This window comes from Actinia tenebrosa, unplaced genomic scaffold (assembly GCF_029948245.1).
Source record: "Actinia tenebrosa isolate PJP-AT-01 unplaced genomic scaffold, QUT_ActTen_1.0 PGA_scaffold0__85_contigs__length_37466705, whole genome shotgun sequence".
Classification (NCBI taxonomy): domain Eukaryota; kingdom Metazoa; phylum Cnidaria; class Anthozoa; order Actiniaria; family Actiniidae; genus Actinia; species Actinia tenebrosa.
The window spans coordinates 1493928-1513493 of NW_028292569.1; the positions used below are offsets into that span (position 1 = coordinate 1493928).

Consider the following 19566-nt stretch of genomic DNA (forward strand, 5'->3'; position numbering starts at 1 on the left):
AAGGGATTATGAATGCTTTTAAAAAATCTTGATTTTAATTATAAAAGCATATTTAGAGGAAATAAAACTTTAAAAGATTCGAATCTAGAAATTTCTTTGATGTTTGAGCGATTTGGGAGTTTGTTTAGCTGGTTGCTATGACAACGTGGCTGCGGGAGATCGCTCGGTAGACATGCGTGGATGGAAGGTTTGATCGCTCAAGGTGCCGTACTCCAGATTACTATATTCTTCAAAGGAAATAATTATCACATAAGAACGTTGACTTTCCTTCTCCAAGACACAATGTAGGCAATGGTTCTATTGTCCTGAGCGTACTTTATTCGATTTTAGCCAGCAAAAATGGCGTCCAAGCTCAAAAAAACGACGACGAAGTCGAAACTCCTTCACAAGTTGTTGCCAACTTCTCGATACCGTGCTGCTAAAAACACGATCTCCTCTTAGCTTACCTTAAATACTTCACACTCTACTATGCCGTTTAAAGAAACTACACATACTCAAAACCTAGTGGTAAGTTAAGAAAATTTATTCCGCTCACTTGTTTTGCTAAACTTCGACCTTAAAAATCGCGATTTGAACTTGAATTTCATTTGAAAACCAAAACAACGTCTTGTTTTTAATTCTGGATCTTTCTGTTTTGTTAGGTTGCCCTGAGAGTCAGACCTTTAAGTTCTTCAGAGCTCGGAGAACCAGAAATTATTCATGTACTCGATGAAAACGTAAGTAAAATTTTAATTTTTTTGCCAAAATGATATCAGTTTACCAACATTAAATTACACAAAGTTAAACTTTTAAACTTCGACATCATAAATCTTCCTTAAAAAAACCTCTAAAAATCGTTCTAATCCTGAGTCTTCTAATATTACGTGCAAAATAACCCCTTAATTTTTGAAAGACAATAATGAAAAAATACTATAAGTCCTGCTTTGTTTAGTTTTTAGCAAGTCTAAAGAGCTGTATATATTTCAAGGCATATTCATTACTAGACATTATTCTGCTTATAGTCTATTAGCAAAGGTTTTATTTTTCGGTGTAGCTGAAGTGTTTTCAGGCTATTTTTTACTATAATTAACCATTATTACTTGTTTGATCTAGTAGCGGTATCTTTTAGCATTGCAAGGTTGATAATTTTGTTTTGTTTCCTTAAAATGGCCTGAAAAAATTAACAACTTGGATACTTATTGTCAATATTTTTTTGAAATTATCTATTGTTTTGGTTTCCTAAGATATTGTGTTCTAACGATATTCATAATGACGAAGGCATTTCTTAGCAACTTCTGCTACTATTCATTATTTCAGATGCTTATTTGAATTCCTTGTCAACTTATTTTTAAAGTGTTTTCCAAGTATTCCTGCCAGCATTCATTGAAATATTAATATTTTCAAAATATGATCATTAGAATTCCTCAGTCTTTGAATAATTATGTAAGGATTAGATATGCATGATTTATGCTTTAAATTTTTTCAATCTCTTAGAATGAGTGCGGCAAATTTGTTCCAATGTTTGGCAAAGGTTTTGAAGCCCCTCTGAATAACGAGGGCATTACGCCCACCCATCTCCCCCCCCCCAATTAAAATCTGTATACTAAATGTATATTATGAGTATAGCTACCTGTTTTGTTATGCTTAAAAATATTTTTAGTGCCAAAAGAAACATTAGCATTTGTGTTTATCAAAATACCAATCCAAATGAGCTGATTTTGCAGCAAAAATTTTCATTCTTTCCATTATTATGTTAATTTGTAAGCCTTGTTTATGTTTTAAGCTATTTAATATTTTAGTAGGTAAAAGTAGGCCTCAGGGGTGGAAAACATAAAAGCAAAATAATATTTCTAAATGCAAAAGAAAATATCTCTGAACCAGTTACTAGCTTGGATAAGTAAATAACTTATCTACTATTATCATAAATTGTTATAAGTTGTAACTTATGGATATGACGTGTACTGCAACAAAAAGGTTTTCCTCCCTCCATTAAACACAATGTCTGAGGTGATTGTTTTTATGTGGTGAAAACCTCGTAGAAGAGCCCCTTACATGAGGGTGCGACAGTTGTAAAGGTACTATAAAATGGTACTTGAGGCAGGACCTGAGAAGCAAAGTTTTCTTTAAAAAATTCAAATTTTTTTTCAATCCTGAATAACTTCTAGGATGATGATACGTAGCAGTTATTAGTTTGGAACTGAGTTGGTGTGTTGAATACATCAAGTAAATAAAAAGTGTTGAAGTGTCCTTTATTCAGTGTTGAAATGTCCTTCTTATTTCCTTGCTGTATAACCTCTTGGTTGGTCATGGATGTACAAGTAACTCATAGATTGAACTGGAATTATTTTTGTCCTATTAGTTGGTGGTGTTACGAGACCCATATGAGGATCAAGATGACATTCTCAGGGCAAACCGTTCAAGAGAGAAACAGTATGTTTTTGACCATGCTTTTGGACCAAACGCTAGCCAGGTTCGTAAACAATTCTTCTCATACATACTGTGCCAGTATTAACATTTATTTATGATCATTACAAGGTATGATCAAGTTAGGATTCTTAAAAACAAACCCTTATCAGACCCTCCACATCCCTTGGAAATTACTATCCCCAATCATGGAGAGCTATGGATTTTATCTGATAATATAATATATACAAAATATCTTCTCACCCCAACCCTGGGGAATTCCAATCCCCTCCATGGGAGAGGTATATACATTGTGCGGTACTACATAATGTACACTTCTCAGACCAGCCCAAACCTTGAGAAATTCCAATCCCCCTTCATAATGGAGGTATAAACATTTTCTGGAACTACATACATTAGCTTATTGTAAATAATTTGTATTGATATTGATATTTGCATGTAAGCATGAATATTAGTATTTGCTATACCTTTATTAAAACTTTTAAAACCTAAACTTTTTCATCTTTTCCAAAGGTTGATGTGTTCAGTGTGACAACAAAGCCACTGATACACAACGTCGTATCAGGGTATAATGCCACAGTGTTCGCATATGGGGCCACTGGTGCTGGGAAGACCTATACTATGCTGGGAAATGACAGGAAACTTGGAATCATGGGATTGACACTTAATGATCTTTTTGCCGAGATGGAAATGATGAAAGAGGATGTGAAATATAAAGTCACAATGTCTTATCTTGAGGTATCTTTTCTCCTATGTGTATTACTGCTAATGGTTTTTTTATTGGTAAAAGATTGCTGCTTGTTTTATAAGGCTATTAGTATAAACATGGTAGCTAGTGAACCTGTGGCACTTATTCTGTTATTGAATTGGAACTTGGTAGTGTTTTATTCAATTGTGGAGGGAGGGAATTTCGAGAACCCAGAAAACTTTTTTTTAATTCAAGGGCTTTTCTTCATGAACTCCAGTTTTCCTTCCCCATCAAAATCTAACATTCCATGTTCCAATTCGATCTGCGAGTTAGCTGTGTCCAGACTTAGATCAGCCTAGAGGTTATTTCAGGGTTTGATCTGTGAGTTAGATGTCCTCTGACTTAGGTCAGCTCAGAGGTTGTTCCAGGGTTTGATCTGTGAGTCAGCTATGCCCTGACTTTGGTTGGCTCAGAGATTGTTTTAGAGATTGATAGAATTTGAAGGGTTTTTATTTTTTGAGGTTTGATTGACCCTATAACGAGTAATAAATTGCCAAGTAGAAGCCCATTGGTAGCATGATTCAACAAGTTTTTTTAAACTTCAAAGCAAATGTTTGACAATTTATTTCTCTTAGATTTATAACGAAATGATTCAAGATCTTCTGAACCCTTCCACTGGAATCCTTGAGCTGAGAGAAGATGCAAAAGGTGTCAATGTTACTGGTCTATCTGAAGTTGAGGCTAAAACCACAAGTGAGGTATGAGTCATAATATTTCTTATAATACTTCATATTTAAGTAATGAGATTCAAGTGAGTATGAATCTGAAAAAATCCATGCTAAAGTTGCATGCAAATGAGGAAAATTCTGTATCTGATTTAAGGTAGAGCCTAAATAGCAAGCAGTTTATTCAAATTCAAATAATATCAAAATATCAAATGATAATAGAATAAGATAAATTTTCTGAATTCATTACATAAGTGCTATATATCAAGGGCGATTCCAGGGAGGGCAATTTTTTAAAATCATTTTCCATTGTGCTGAGGGAAGAAACTCAATTAGCCTCCCCTAAACTCAATTAGCCCCCCCCCCTAAATTTTTTCTGGATCCGCCCTCGTATATATAGGTTCTCCCATCTGATTTACAGACTCCTCCTGGGTGACCGATTTCTATTCTGTTTTTCCTCATGAATTATTCACAATTTGACAAGAAACCTTGGATATCTTAGATCAGGCAGTACTTTTATGGACCAGTTATTTCTACTAATCTTTATTCTATACTTTATTTCAGGTTATGGGGATGTTATTGATGGGCAATAAGCAGAGAACATCAGAACCAACAGCAGCCAATAAGACTTCTTCCAGATCACATGCTATTCTACAGGTGTGTATCTACCTTTCTTGCAGGCAATGCACTGACCAAGGGAACCACACTTGCTACTTAAAACAAGTGTGTGTGTCTGCTCAGCAGATAGCACACTCACCAACCAAGCCATATTTGCTTCTTAAAACAAGTGCGTGTGGTCACTGAGGATCAAACTATGGACCTCTTGCTTAGCAGGCAGCACACTAACCAACCAATCCACATTTGCTTCTTAAGACAATGTGAGGTCACTGAGGATCAAACTATGGACCTCTTGCTTGGCAAGCAGCACACTAACCAACCAATCCACATTTGCTTCTTAAGACAATGTGAGGTCACTGAGGATCAAACTATGGACCACGTGCTTAGTACAGTAGGCAGCTTACTAACTAAACAAGTAGTCACTGAGGATCAAACTATGGACCACTTGCTTAGTACGGTATGCAGCTTACTAAGTAAACAAGCACCACTTGCTCCTTAAAACAAGTGTGTAATGTCACTGAGGATCAAACTATGGACCTCTTGCTTTGGGGCTTTCATTTATTAGTGCATTGGAGGGGGGAGGAGGGTCGACAAAATCACATGAAAAGCTTTACAAACATAAACACCCTCTCCATGTAGAGGCAACAATTGCATAACCCCACATTTACCAAAATAACGTTACCCCCTACAATTTTGTTGACTTCCCATGTCTTAATAGATGAAAGCCCCCTTAGCGAGCAGCAGACATAGCCCTTGCCTGAGACGTTTTCAAGAACTAAATCTAATATTGTATCACATTTGAATACTTATTTTAATTCATATTTTTCAGGTTACTGTAAAACAAAAAAGTAGAGTTGAAAATGTGATTCAGGAAGTAAAAGTTGGCAAGCTGTTCATGATTGACTTGGCAGGATCTGAGAGGGCAGCACAAACCAAGGTAGGAAAATTTACATGCTGATAAAATAGTGGGAAATTAAAGAAATACTTAAGCAAAAATAATAATGAAAAGGTTTGAAATACTCCTTGAATGTTGAGAATTTTAAGCCATTTTAAACTGTGGAATATTGCACATATGCAATAAATGGGAAATTTAAAAAAACTTAAGCAAAAATTATATTCCTTGAATTTTGAGATTTTTTTGCCATAGAAATATCGTGGAATATTGCACATATACCCTGACATATTCTTAAGTTTGTACTATTTTGGTGCTGTAGGATTAATTTCTGAATCAATGCATAGTCTTATAATAATACTAATAAAATTTCGAACTCTTTTTTCCTCATTTTGTTGAACAGAATCGTGGCAAGAGAATGATAGAGGGAGCACACATTAACAGGTCTTTGCTGGCACTTGGCAATTGCATCAATGCACTGAGTAAGTAAAGATAATGATACTTCATAACTCACTAACTTCTGTCAGAAGTTGGAAGTATTTTTAATAAGTGCTTCTATAAGTGCTATTAAGCTTTAGCAGTTGTATCACAGCGTGGAACAGAGCTAGGCTCCAAACTACGTGAAAGCCCAAAGATCAAATTGGAATTTAGGAGTTGATTTTTGAGAGGGGAAGAAAACTGAAGAACTCTGAGAAAACCCTCAAAACACAAGAGAGAACCAACAAACAACACGGACTAGTAACATTGGTGTTGTTTTTCCTGTAGGTGAAAACAGAGGACATTACGTGAACTTCAGAGACAGTAAACTGACAAGACTTCTAAAGGTAAAAACAGTTTGGCCAATGGATGATGAACCTCAAAAAAAGAAAGTTTGGGAAGATTAAAAGATAGAAAAGAAGAAAAGAGAAAAAATAGATTTATAGAAAGAGATAAAAAGGAAAATTGAGAAATGCAGCGAAAGAGTGAATGAGTGGGCACATTTAGGAAATAGCTGACTGACTGAATGAATGGTTGAATATAAAAAAAAAGAGTAAATGGAAACGATGACACTTGACAGTCGCATGTTAACTTTTTTTGCTTGTTACCCAAATTTATGAGTTTTTTTCTCAATTTTTCAGGATTCACTTGGTGGAAATTGCAAAACAGTAATGATTGCACATGTTAGCCCAGCAGGCAAAGGCTTTGAAGAGAGCAGGAACACGTTGTTATACGCGGATAGAGCAAAGAACATCAAGACTACCGTGAGTCTTATGTACTGTTGGATGTCGACACAAGAATTTACCACATAACAACATGCACACCACATTACACCACATTACACCACACTGCACCACACCACACCATGCCACATCACACCACCCACAGGACACTACACTATACCGCACCACATCAGACTACACCACATTACACCACATCTCACCACACTACACACATCACACTACACCATCCCACATACCATAACACCACCCACACTTTACCATACCACATCATACGACACCATAACACGCCACACTGATTACCAGCACTACAACATACTACACCATGCTACACCCTTACACCATACTACACCATACTACACCGACACACCATGCTACAGTATTACAGTACACTACATAATATGGTCTTTTATTTTGACTTGTATTTTTGTGGTGATGATGGTGGTGGTGATGTTAATGATGAAGATAATGATAATGAACAAAATGATGGTGGCAGTAGGCGATGGTGGTGATGGTAACCGTGTTGTAAAGCTCCATCTTTCTGAATTTTTCCACAGATTAAAAAGAATCAGTTCAACGTATCTTACCACATCGCTCAGTACACCAATATTATTACCGATCTTCGTAAAGAAATCTTCCGCCTCAAGACCAAGATCGCTGAACAATCTGTGTCAGAGATCGATTCAAATAAAACAACTCTTGAAGGCAATATAAACAGAATATTTTGAATAAATGAACTTCTTGTAAATCAAGGATTATTATAGCGTTAGCGTACTTGCCTCTCACCTCGCATGTGATTAGAGTTTGTTAGGTCTCTCGTGGCATTGATTCGATGGGTTTTCCCCAGGTTCGCCCGTTTCCTCCACGCAAAAAAAACCCAACGCTAAATTCCAATTCCATTAATCAGCCTAGAGTTTGGTCAAAGCTTTTTTAATCGATAATCAATGGTCATGTTTTTTCAGAGCCTTCAGAGCATTCCAAACACAAAGACCACACAGAAATGAATAGAATACGCAATCAGCTCGTCAGTACCTTCCGTGAACAGATGGAAATCAGGTAGGCCTTTAATTTATCTTTTTGGCGATAGACGTCACGCCGTAAACACTTTGTTGGATTGTGTTACGGTCACCAAAAAGTTCAGACATTGTTGGATTTCCATATACAAATTCACTGAGTTTGAAGAGAAAATTTAGATAGATTTCTTTAGTTAGCTATCTTAACAGCAACAAGAAAAGTTTCAATCAAGTTAGAAAAATGATATTTTACTTGTATTCAGAGAACTAACTAAACATTAACCAAGTAAATAGTTCATTTAGAGTCAGTACATTTGTACGGAAATCCGAGAACAATGTCCGAACTTCTTGGTGACCGTAACACAATCCAACACAATTTATACCACGTGACGGCTAGCGCCGAAAAGGTGAATTTGAGTGTGTATCGTCATGTTCATCATGTGTCAGATCAGGTTGACGACCGAATCCTTGGCTAGTATAGATAGAGGCAAGGAATGCAAACAAAAGAGTTGTGAGAGAGAAGCCATTCCTTTTGAGAGGAGAAAAATAAGAGAACAGATATCTATTTTCTTTCTTTCCCTTACATCTTTTTATTGTACAATATCACTTTTTTCAGACACAAGTTAATGGAGCTGGAAGACATGGCGATGCAGATTGCTCTAGACACTAATCGATACATGCTGGTGATTGACGAGTAAGTACATGAGATTGACTAGCATGATGAGATGGATAGATGAATTCAAATGAGAGAATAATGGGATGATGAATAAATGGATGGATGAATGGATGGGAGGACGGATGGATGAAGGATAAGTTAGTGGATTGATGGACGGATGCAGGTGAGGATCGATAGATGCATGAATGGATTCAGGGATGGATATTAAAATGAATGAATAGATGAATGGAGAGAGGGAGAGAGGGACAAATGAATGGACAGATAGATGGATCAATCAACGGTTGAATGGATGAATGACTCAAAGAGTGAATAAAACAAATATATGGATGAATGAATGAATAAATGAATCACTTAGCAAATTAAATATACATTTATTAAAGCAAAAAGGAAAAGAAATAAGGGGTAGAATAAATAAAAGAGATTAAACAGAAGAATACAGAAAGAAAAGAGAAGTAAAAAAGTTTTGGCCAAAATTATTTTCCAGTTGTAGTAATTTGTTTCTTCTTGCTGTAGATGGGAACAAGAGAAGGTAAGACGAGCCGCAAAAAACGCAGAAATGGAAAAAGAACGTAACGAGAAGGAATCAGAACAAACAGACCGCCATGTTTATCGCGACCACGACTCCAACACACTAGTAGATAAAAATGGAAAACCAGCATGGGAAGACAAAGACGATGATGAGGATGACACGAATGAAGACTTGAGCGATAGATCAAACAGTTATGAAGACGTTGAAAATAAAGATCTCGACAGGGAGAAGGATAAAAAGATTCAAGTCGTAGTCCAAGAATCAGAGCCGTTCTCAATGGCTGAACCGGAAGATGTAACTTTTGCTCGAGAAGAAATAAATAACTTGATCGCAGAGGAGAAAAAAGTCTCCGAAATGAAGACTGCGCTTCAAAGCAAGCTTCAGCAAACTCGTAAGGAAGTGGAAAGGCTAGACGAACAACTTCCAAAGAAAATAAGCAGCGAAGAAAACAGAGAAATTTTGAGTTTAATTTGTAAAGTTCATGAACTGGAAATAACAAATGCTGAGCTACAGAGCCAGGCGCTTTTGAGAGAGAATATTCTACGCTACAAAGATTTAGAAGTGAGCAAATATGAGTCAAGGCAAAAGTTATGTGATGAGATAATACAAATGCAACGAGCAGTTATCACTGGTAAGTTCTAGAAACGTCATTGTCTCATGATTGGGTGTTTTGTTTTTGGCGGGAAATAATGAGGGTCCCGTATGTCCCGCAAGCGGTTGCATTTTTCGTTACCACTTATTTCTGTTACCAGGGTTAGAAAGAGAAATATTGGGCTAAAATTAATATCTAATATAAAATCTTTTGGCTTTTTTCCCTAAACGCACAAGTCAATTGCCCAACAGAACTGGAAGGATTGTACGAGGTTTATCTTCAACAGTCTTCTGAAACAGATGAACGAGACAGTCTCAACTCTTCTGGACCTGAATCCACTACATCGAGTGCTGGTCCACAAATCAGTGTAAATCGGGTAAGACAAAGGAAAAAATTCGCGCAGCATTTGTTTTTGTTATTTGGAAGGTTCTTTGTGCATTTTTCATTAAAAAATGAGCATTAATGATGAAGTGTTCGGTTTACCCTCGTCTTCAAACCATTCTGTTTTTGTTATCGTTTTTGTTTCATCTTTGCAAACTTTCATAATATCATGGTATAAGCTTCGTTAATACAAGCTAACATATGCAGTATGGACATTGATAACACAGCGCATGTCTAAAACACTTGTTTAAGCCCGCGTTACCTCATTCTGAAGCGCTTGAATGCGAGGCTACGCAGGCAGAACCTATTGTTCAAGCCAAGGTGTCTGACGCGTGTGAAAAGGGCCATAGATCGCATCAATAGATATTGTATATATTTGTTAAATTTATTCTTTTGTTTTGTGTAGGCAGCAGTTCTTGCTGGAATTAATCGTCGGATGACGTCACGCGAGAATCTCTGTGAGTAGAACCCTTAACTTATTTTCCTCATAACACACGTATTCAAACAAACACTTCGACACTTTCCATGTAAAGTCAACCTTATTTTTTCCTCTATTGCATTTTTCTTCCAGTCACATTTACGAGCAAGCTTTCTCCCTTGACGGAAGAGACGCCGTCCCGATTGGTGTCGTTGCAAAACTCACCAAAAAAGACATCGCGACCAACACCCTCGACTTACAACACTTTCATGGAAAACGCTCTTGCCGAATCGAGGTAAGCTTGATATCGAGCTGTGTACTTCGTTTAAAGAGACCTAAATTTTTGGCCCTTCGTTAAGTACATTTCTCAGGAAAGTCTAAGTTTGAAAATCGGATTTACATATTTTTAATTTGTATACGAGCATGCGCAGACGTTCTTAAAGTCCATTTGTTGACTCGTATGGTTGATTTTTCCAAACAGCCCCACATCTCCTGTGCATACTCCAAAATACCGATCACATATCTCATCGCCCGATGACATCAGTATTCGAAGTTCTTTGTTCCTGACCACGCCCAAGAAACCTAACAACGATACCGAGAACCACGCCCCATTGACACCAGTCTTCTCAAAGACACAGAAATTCACCGACCTCTCTACCCGTCGGCGCATCATGATGGAGAATGGTTTAGTCTCTAGTGGTAGCCTTCGCGAAGATCTTGCGTCTTCCAAGATGTCGTCTTTGGTGTCTGTACGAGAGAAGGAACGTGATAGACCCATGGCGTCCGTCTCGGATACTAGCCTTGAAGTTAACAGCAATAAACAAGCAGTCAATCCTTCTTTAAGTCTTGGGGATCTCTCGTTGATCGATAAGAAGTCTTCTGATCAAGTTTCTGTGGATTCGGTGCCAGTTACCCGTAGAAGAATCGCCAAGAAGGGGAAAAGTGAACAAGGAAAGATATCGATTCCAACAAGACCGACCAAAAGACAAAGATCAGCCTCTCTCGATGATGCCAAGGTTCACAGAGGTAAGACTATTTAGTACCAAGTCCACTCTCGGTTTTTGCTGGCTGCGTGAACTGGGTTAAACTTATTGTACTGCGCTTGCGCTAATTGACAAGCCAGTAGTTTTAAAACGTTCAACGTTTTTAAACTTTCTTGAGAATGGACTATTCTTATTTCTAAAATAAATGCCGGCTTCTTTCCAAATATCTTTATTTTGTTTTATAAAAAAATCAAAAAATCTCCGCTTTATAAGCCTCCGATACAATTCTTTCTCCGGAATATCTTTGTATGATGAAGGCCTTATTTTTAAATCCTACTTCCTCAATCCGTTCAGTAAAACCAAGAAGAACACGCAAAAGCCAGCAAGAAGCATCAAAGCTACACCGCCCCAAACACCAGTTCCCAAGCAAGATCCGTGAACGAGTAAGCCTGGGACTTGAGGCCTCGAGTCTCGCAGGGAACCCCAACAGTAAAAGATCTAACATCCCGAAGGCACCTGTACATTTCAACGACATCCCACGAGGGGTTGCTCGAAGCAAGGATCAAACCAAACAGTCCCGCATCCAAAGCAATGACGTTCAAGATGGTATGCAATGCATGATTCTTTACTTTACTTTTCCAGGGCAGGTTTCATTCTTGGCCTTGATATTGAGTAACATAAAATTACACGACTCTGATCATAGGCACAATCTTACGTGACATACTACCAAAACTGCATGGACACTTTCTACTTTGCATGGATAATTACTAGAAATGAATTATAAATTTAGCTAATATGAAGCTTTGCATAAGATCACGTGTTAACTTGCTAAGTCACAAGACCAACATACCAGGGCTTTTTTCCGGAAATAAGCATTCGGCCACTATAGCGCATGGGGCAAGAACATGTGATATGTACCTAAACATCACGTGACCCTACGCATCACGTGACTGGAAGACCAATAGTAAGCAATTATTCTTAACTCGATATTTTCAATAACAGGTGAGCTCCAAACTTTTGTCAGCAATGTCACCCCCACTTCTTCAGTGCGACAAATCGGGACACCACCCGGCAAGGGACTCACAATTCAGAGGAGATATTGCGCACCATCAGATATCACGGGATCAGATTCGAACCAGTCTACACCGAGGGTAAAACCCCGAAAGCAGCAATCTTTGGGAAATCCTCCAGTGGACGCGTTATCTGTGAGTGGCGTTGCTATGCGACCGACTAAACCATATGCGGGGATACGTAGATTCTGAGAGTTATCGTGAAATATTCTCGAAAAGAGAACTATGGCCCTGGAGGAAGACTGGAATGAGTTCCAGTCTGCGATATTGTCCTTCGGCATAGCCCAACAGAGAGAAATATCCCTAAGTGCATGCAGTATTTATCTTATTTCTAAGAAATCTGAAACACCATACGTCAAAGAGAATCCATCATCTTGGAACGTTTACCTCAGGATAATAGTGCGCATATTTTACCAGAGAATCATGTTGCATGATCATGAGTTGAAACTACATCTGAGAACAGCAGAAAATCATGTGCCAAAAATGTAATAACAATGTAAAATTATAAAATATATAGATCTCCGGATTAAATGGCATGAATCTGTTTGCACAGTTAATCGAGTTATAATAACCTTTTAAGTTCTTGCCTCGACTTTTATTGACTGTAATTTATCAAAATAGTATCGTATATACGGTATATCACTTCATGGTGAACCTTTTCCGTGAAAAGGCACATCATGACGAGTGCTCATTTATTATGATGAATTAAAGGAGCAAATAAGTCGTACATTTGGTTTGTAATCATTTTCGAGAGATTGTCGTAACGAAAGGCAAAATATATTGAGCACTAGATCTTTTTAGCTTGGTATGCAAATTGCCCATTTCAGATCACATGACCTTCCCGTGAGAATTGTTCTTTTATGATGAACATGTTAAAATATGAACACGTGAAACAATCAACTCCCAAAGTTGGCATCACATTGAATGTGGAATGTGCACAACAAACAATGAAACTAAAAAGGTCTATAGGAATGGAAAAATTCACTTTCAGTTTACATTCTACCTTTGAGAAGTACATTTGTTAAGTTACATTTAGCTTTGTCCAAAGGCAGTGTGATCTGGCCTTTTTTTCTCTTAATAGATATCTCGGCTTTTTCTGTCGTCTTGAATGTAACCTGTAGCTGTCTTTTACCGTCTTGCACTTTGGTAAACAACCTGACGTTTTCTATGTTTTCTTCTCGTTCATCAATTTGATCGGCAATGGATTTCTTAACATCGTCTGAACTTAAGGTGCACTCCTCTGCCGGTGCATCATGGAAAAGAATTTCAACGTCCACACAAATTTTTGATGGGGTTTCCGGTCTGTGAGTGGATAGCTGGATAATCTGTCCCCCAGGTCCAGGTGTTCCATCACTCCCTCTATCTCCTTTTGGTCCTATAGGCCCGGTTTCTCCTCTATCTCCCTTAGAACCTCTCCATCCTGTAAAGCAAATAAATTTAGCGAATTGGTTTGGGAATCAAAGTTCATTCCTGGACCCGGTATTACAACTGAGAGGAAATTGTTACAAGTCTCCTCCTTGATCTCGGAGTTCAAATGTTTGGTCTGGCCAATGGTTGTTTCAGGGTTCGATAAAGTTTACCTTTAGCTCCCTTCAGTCCTCGCGGTCCAGGTTCTCCCATCAGACCTGGTGATCCAGGATTCCCCTTTGTTCCTTGATTTCCTTTTAGTCCTCTTATTCCTCTTGGACCCATATCTCCTTGGTCGCCTGTAACATTGAACGGAAGACCAAGAGCTAGTTTTCTATTCTTTTAGCGAAACCCTCTGTTCTTCATCGTATGAGATTGTTCTCTAAGAAAATTCTTCGATTAATGTTTCCTATCAAGAGAATATTTTGTTTGCTTACCTGTTGCTCCTTTTCTTCCTTCCACTCCTACGTTTCCTTGGATACCTCTATTACCTTGAATCCCTTTGTCCCCTCTGTTTCCTTTTGGGCCTTCAGGTCCTCTTTCACCTTTATTACCTATAGGACCTCTAGAGCCAATCTCGCCTTTTTGTCCGATTGGACCTATTGGACCGATTGGACCAATTCTTCCTGTGTTCCCGGTTTGCCCTCGAGGTCCCAAAGGACCTCGATATCCAATTGGTCCTTTGTCTCCTTTTATTCCTGTTTCTCCTTTATCTCCCTTTGTTCCTTCAGGACCAATGGGACCAGCGTTTCCTTGTTCACCTTTCTTACCTGAAGAACCTTTTGGTCCTACCCCTCCTTGTGGTCCCTTAGGACCTGTATTTCCGGTATGACCTTGCTTGCCCTTGGTTCCTTGTGGCCCTCGAAGACCCCTTGATCCACTCGCTCCTTGGTTACCCTTTTCACCTAAACAGTAATGTGGCATTTAGTAATCACAAGCCCCTTGAATTATAATATGAATATTTAATAAATGTACTGGAAATGGATAAACAAATTTTAGTGTAACCTTTCGTTCCAGGATTTCCATCAGTGCCTCTTGATCCTACTTGCCCTTCTTGTCCTTTTGATCCTGCTTCTCCTTTTATTCCTTTCTCTCCCGTGGCTCCTGCTACTCCATCTGCTCCAGGAGTTCCTTTCTCTCCTTTGGTACTTTCTCCAGTTTCACCCTTTGTTCCTTGGACTCCTTTGTCTCCCTTGGGTCCACTTCTTCCTAAAATCATAGAGTTAACGTTAAAAAAGGTAATGTATCAATTGAGGGCTTTGTAATTTGCAGTTTGAGGAACGCAAGTCTTCGAAATTACTAGGGAGATGAACAAATGACAGAAAAGAAGATGCGTTAATGTAAATAAATTCGTAAATACAGAATGAATCGTGGTCTGGATTGGGAAAACATACGTCCCCGCCCAAAGTATAAAACAAGTGCAAGGCTCGTACCTCTTAGCCCAGTGTCTCCACTTATGCCTTTGTCACCTTTATCGCCAGTAACTCCTTGGATACCAGCGGGACCTCTGTTCCCTTGTAAGCCTTTTTCTCCCTTTGGTCCAGTAGCTCCTAAGATACCTGGATTTCCAGGATCACCAACAGGTCCTCTTATTCCTGGCTCTCCTGGTTCTCCCTTCTTACCGTCGGCTGCATTAACTCCATCGCTCCCTTTAATACCAGTCTTACCAGTGTCTCCTTTAGGTCCTCTTTGCCCTTTGTCTCCTTGGACGCCTTTGGCACCAACGGCACCAATGTCGCCAGTATTTCCTTTATTCCCTTTTGGACCACTTTCTCCAATCAGTCCTTTTTCCCCTGTGTTTCCTTTTATGCCTTGAGGACCTTTGGCACCAACCTCTCCTTTTTGACCTTGGATTCCCTGATGCCCTCGTAGTCCTTCGAGACCCGTTGGTCCTTGGATGCCGTTTGAACCTTTATCACCTTTTATCCCTGTTTCACCTTGATGACCTGTCAAACCTCGTGGCCCTAGATCGCCTTTAGGGCCTACCGGACCTTCCTGCCCTTTAGCCCCAGGGTCTCCTCTGATTCCCTTTTCTCCTCTGTATCCTTGCTGGCCAACTGCACCAATTTCGCCTTTGTCTCCTTTTAGTCCAACTCCAGTTTTTCCTTTTATTCCTCTGATTCCAGGAAGCCCTCTTCCTCCAATATTCCCTGAAATTATGGATGTTTTGTAGTGAATAAAAGTAGATCAGAAACTCAGAAGATCAGAAAATTAGAAAAAATTAACTGTATTTACAAAAATTTATACAAAATAGTGGTTGTAACACTGATATTATTTGCCATTTTCCAATTGTGCCCCTACTTTGGGCAATCGTCTTTATTCTATTACAACAATTTTTTTAACATGGACGAAGACCTAAAGGCAGATATATAACTTGACCTTTTTCTCCTACATCTCCCTTTATTTCTTGTTTTCCAACTTGGCCTTTCATTCCTTTTGGGCCTGTGTCTCCCGCCTTGAAGTCCTTGCTCTCCTAGATTGCCCTTTATGCCTTTAGGACCAGTGTTTCCTTTATTTCCTTTTGGACCACCTTCTCCAGTCACTCCTTTCTCGCCTGTATTTCCTTTTATTCCTTGGGGCCCTTTGGCACCAACCTCTCCTTTCAGACCTTGGATTCCCTGATGCCCTCGCAGTCCTTCGAGGCCAGGGGGTCCTTGAATGCCGTTTGAACCTTTATCACCTTTGACGCCTGGACCACCTTGATGACCCATTATCCCTCGCGGTCCTAGATCTCCTTTAGGTCCTTGTTTGCACTTTTCGCCTTTAAGTCCTTTATCTCCTCTTAATCCTTTATCTCCTTTACCTCCCTGTGGTCCAACTGCACCGGCACTGCCTTTGTCTCCTTTGGCACCAGCTCCCTTCTCTCCTTGTGTTCCTTTTTCTCCAGGGTTCCCTCGCGGTCCCATTATACCTGATTTATATTGGTATACAGTATGGCATCTATTCTATACATACTTATATTTCACTGGGAAATTTGATTTGAGTGAATATTGAAATTGATATTGATCAATAGGGATTATGAACTTACCTTTTTCCCCTCTTTCACCTGTTCCCTGTTGCCCTCGTTCACCCTTTGCACCCTGTTTTCCCTGTTGACCTCTTCGACCTATGTTCCCTTGTAACCCCTTTTCTCCTTTCGGTCCAGGAGCTCCTAAGATACCAGGATTACCAGGATCCCCCACAGGTCCTCTTATTCCGTGTTCTCCTTGTTCTCCCTTCGTACCGTCGGCTCCATTAACTCCATCGCTTCCTTTGGTACCAGTTTTACCAGTGTCTCCTTTAGGACCTCTTTGCCCTTGGTTTCCTTGGATACCTTTAGGACCAACGGGACCGATGACGCCGATATTGCCTTTGTCACCTTTTGGACCTGTCTCACCAGTTAGACCTCGCTTACCCAAATCTCCTTTTGCTCCCTGGGATCCTGATGGACCGATGTTCCCCTTTGCACCAACTGGTCCCTGATGCCCTCGTAGTCCTTCTGTTCCTCGAGGGCCCTGAGTTCCTTCAAGACCTTTATCCCCTTTCAATCCTGGTACTCCTTGTTGACCTGTTAACCCTCTTGGGCCTTGATCACCCCTGAGACCTTTTTCTCCTGTTCTTCCTAAATTTCCTTGTAGGCCTTTCAGTCCTTGTTGGCCTGTTGGTCCTATTTGTCCCTTTTCGCCTTTGATTCCTATTTCTCCTTTGTTTCCCTTGGAACCAGTCTCGCCTGAAAACAGAATCAATTATTGACTTATCAAGTTTGCTTGGGTCAAGTATCTGTGTGTGTAACATATAACGCCAAACCACGAAAATTCTTCCGCGCCACAGGCTAAAAATGTCCTAAGATATATGAAGAATTTTCACGATGCATTAGTATGTTTGTGTAAGTATATAGTTGTTTCTTTTCGAGAGGTAATGAGTTTAAAAGTTTAACGTTCTTGTACAATGCAATTAAATCAAACCTTTAGCTCCAGTTCTTCCAGTGGGTCCTTTTCCCCCCACAACTCCAGCAGGTCCAGTGTCCCCTTTATCTCCTTTCCCTCCTGTTTCCCCAACAATTCCTCGTTGTCCTGTTAGTCCTCTTGGTCCGACCTTTCCTGGTTCTCCTTGGATGCCCTTTTCACCTCGATTCCCAGGTGCTCCAGGTCTTCCCACAGCCCCTGGTATACCCACAGGCCCAGGCTCTCCTGCACCTGGAGGTCCTCTTGGACCCATACTTCCTGGCATTCCACTTTGGCCTGGGGGACCTGGAGGGCACTTTTCGGTGCAAAAATTATCGGTTTTCAAATTAATGATTTTCAAGAAGTCATCAGCATTGCGTTTTGAACGTGCGAGCTGCTTGACATGGATTAGCAATTCATCTGTGAATGAAAAATGTAAAAATATATAACATACTATCTTCCTTATAATCATCATTATCGTCGTCATTGTCGTTGTCATCATCATCATTGTCGCTCTTCACGCTAGAAGTCGCATAAGGATTTATCATTTATATATAACAAATAGGGTTTTATTATGTGAACATTCTTGAGGGCACTGAAATAATATTAAACATTATAACATGCATAATATGTGTCATCGAGTATGGCTAACAAATCGCGCCATGAAGAGCAGATGTAGTCGCAGGCATGTCATACTGTTTAATATCATTTCAGTACCCTTAAAAATGCTTGTGGGATATCCGCTTTGAAGGTTTCAAGTTTTCAATCAGAAATTGTCGGTTATATTTTCACCACTGTGAGTCCAACGGGTCGGGTCGCTGGTTCGAGCCCTGCAGTCGCCACATGTGAATCGAGTTTGTTTGATGTGTTGTTCTCTCCTATGCTACGTGGGTTTTCTCCGGGTTCTCCGTTTTTCTCCCTCCGTAAAAAATAAACATGTGAGTTGAGCGTTGTGTGCATAGAGTATTAAATGTAGTGGTAGTGCGTGTGAGCGGAAAGTGTCCCCAATTAGTGCGAAAGCGCTAGAACGACTAGACACTTAAATAAAAGTGATTTATTTTATGTATTTTAATACGGCCTTATGCGCCTTCTGACGTTCTGACGTTCTGATGATGATGATTTCCGATATAAGTTCGTTTCGAACATGGAAAATTTCGTTATGTTACTATGGTAAGGATTAGACTGGACTATGTAATGATTAAATTGGAATATATATTTTTAGTACTACTTCCTAAGAGATCTTGACTAGGGCAGGTCAAGACGTAACCAGACGAGATAGTCTTACCTCTATTAAGTTTCGCCTCCCAAAGAGTTTTTAGATCCTTCTCCACATCCTCAAAATTTAAACCGTTGTTGTGTTGGACAGTTTCAAACCTGATTAGTAAAGCCAAACTGCTCAGCAATGCTACACTGGATAGAACGATGGCTGACTTAGAAGATGTGTTTTGTCTCGAGGGAGAGGAGGTTGAGCTCTCATTACCCGAAGATTTCTTCTCTGACATTTTGAGGTTCTATTTCCGCCTTTCGTGATAGCGAAATCGGTTCGACTTCAATTCTAAGATACCGTATGTTTTTCAGAGATTTGCATTGGGATTAGAGACCAAAGATCTTGCATCAAAAGTCAAGCAAATGTTCCTGTGATATTTGAAACAGACGATATTTGAAACAGTCGAGTGACCTCCGTTTAGCATTGAGTAAATCTGCTTACAGTAACCTTGACTTGAATGCATGTAGTGCTATTTAATACCGACATCTATTGTCAAAAGAGAATACGAATTTCTTCATTCTTGGTTCAGGTAAATATCTGACAAATTCGGTTTTACATCAGATGGAACTGAGCTTGAATAAAATAACTTTAAATATGCCCAACAATTTTTAGAGCCGTTTCACAGTTTGCAATTTTTTGCTGATATAATAAATGTGTGTTTTCTGATTTTAAACCTTTTTTTGTTCTTCGTAAAATTCTCCTCGACTTTCCAACATCAGAAGTAATTTTTGCATCTCAGTGAGGAAACTCTAACCATGAACACT

At 39.3% G+C, this 19566-nt stretch overlaps 2 protein-coding genes across 2 annotated transcripts; one reads left to right on the plus strand and one right to left on the minus strand.

The window, feature by feature from the left end:
• Positions 1 to 75: 75 nt before the first annotated feature.
• LOC116305945 (kinesin-like protein KIF19) lies at positions 76 to 12932 on the plus strand. Its single transcript, XM_031715949.2, has 20 exons — positions 76 to 507; positions 642 to 716; positions 2339 to 2449; positions 2917 to 3141; positions 3727 to 3849; positions 4381 to 4473; positions 5264 to 5371; positions 5730 to 5808; positions 6092 to 6150; positions 6445 to 6567; positions 7101 to 7248; positions 7506 to 7599; positions 8173 to 8250; positions 8746 to 9392; positions 9590 to 9729; positions 10141 to 10192; positions 10306 to 10447; positions 10634 to 11178; positions 11490 to 11741; positions 12138 to 12932. Exons 1-20 carry the CDS (start codon positions 469 to 471, stop codon positions 12395 to 12397), a joined length of 3393 nt encoding a protein of 1130 aa, XP_031571809.2. The 5' UTR covers positions 76 to 468; the 3' UTR covers positions 12398 to 12932.
• On the minus strand, positions 12779 to 19162 carry LOC116305970 (uncharacterized). Its single transcript, XM_089026159.1, has 8 exons — positions 18821 to 19162; positions 17557 to 17955; positions 16641 to 17321; positions 15046 to 15762; positions 14618 to 14821; positions 14050 to 14517; positions 13786 to 13911; positions 12779 to 13625 (listed from the first exon to the last, which is right to left on the minus strand). Exons 1-8 carry the CDS (start codon positions 19035 to 19037, stop codon positions 13198 to 13200), a joined length of 3240 nt encoding a protein of 1079 aa, XP_088882285.1. The 5' UTR covers positions 19038 to 19162; the 3' UTR covers positions 12779 to 13197.
• Positions 19163 to 19566: the final 404 nt, after the last annotated feature.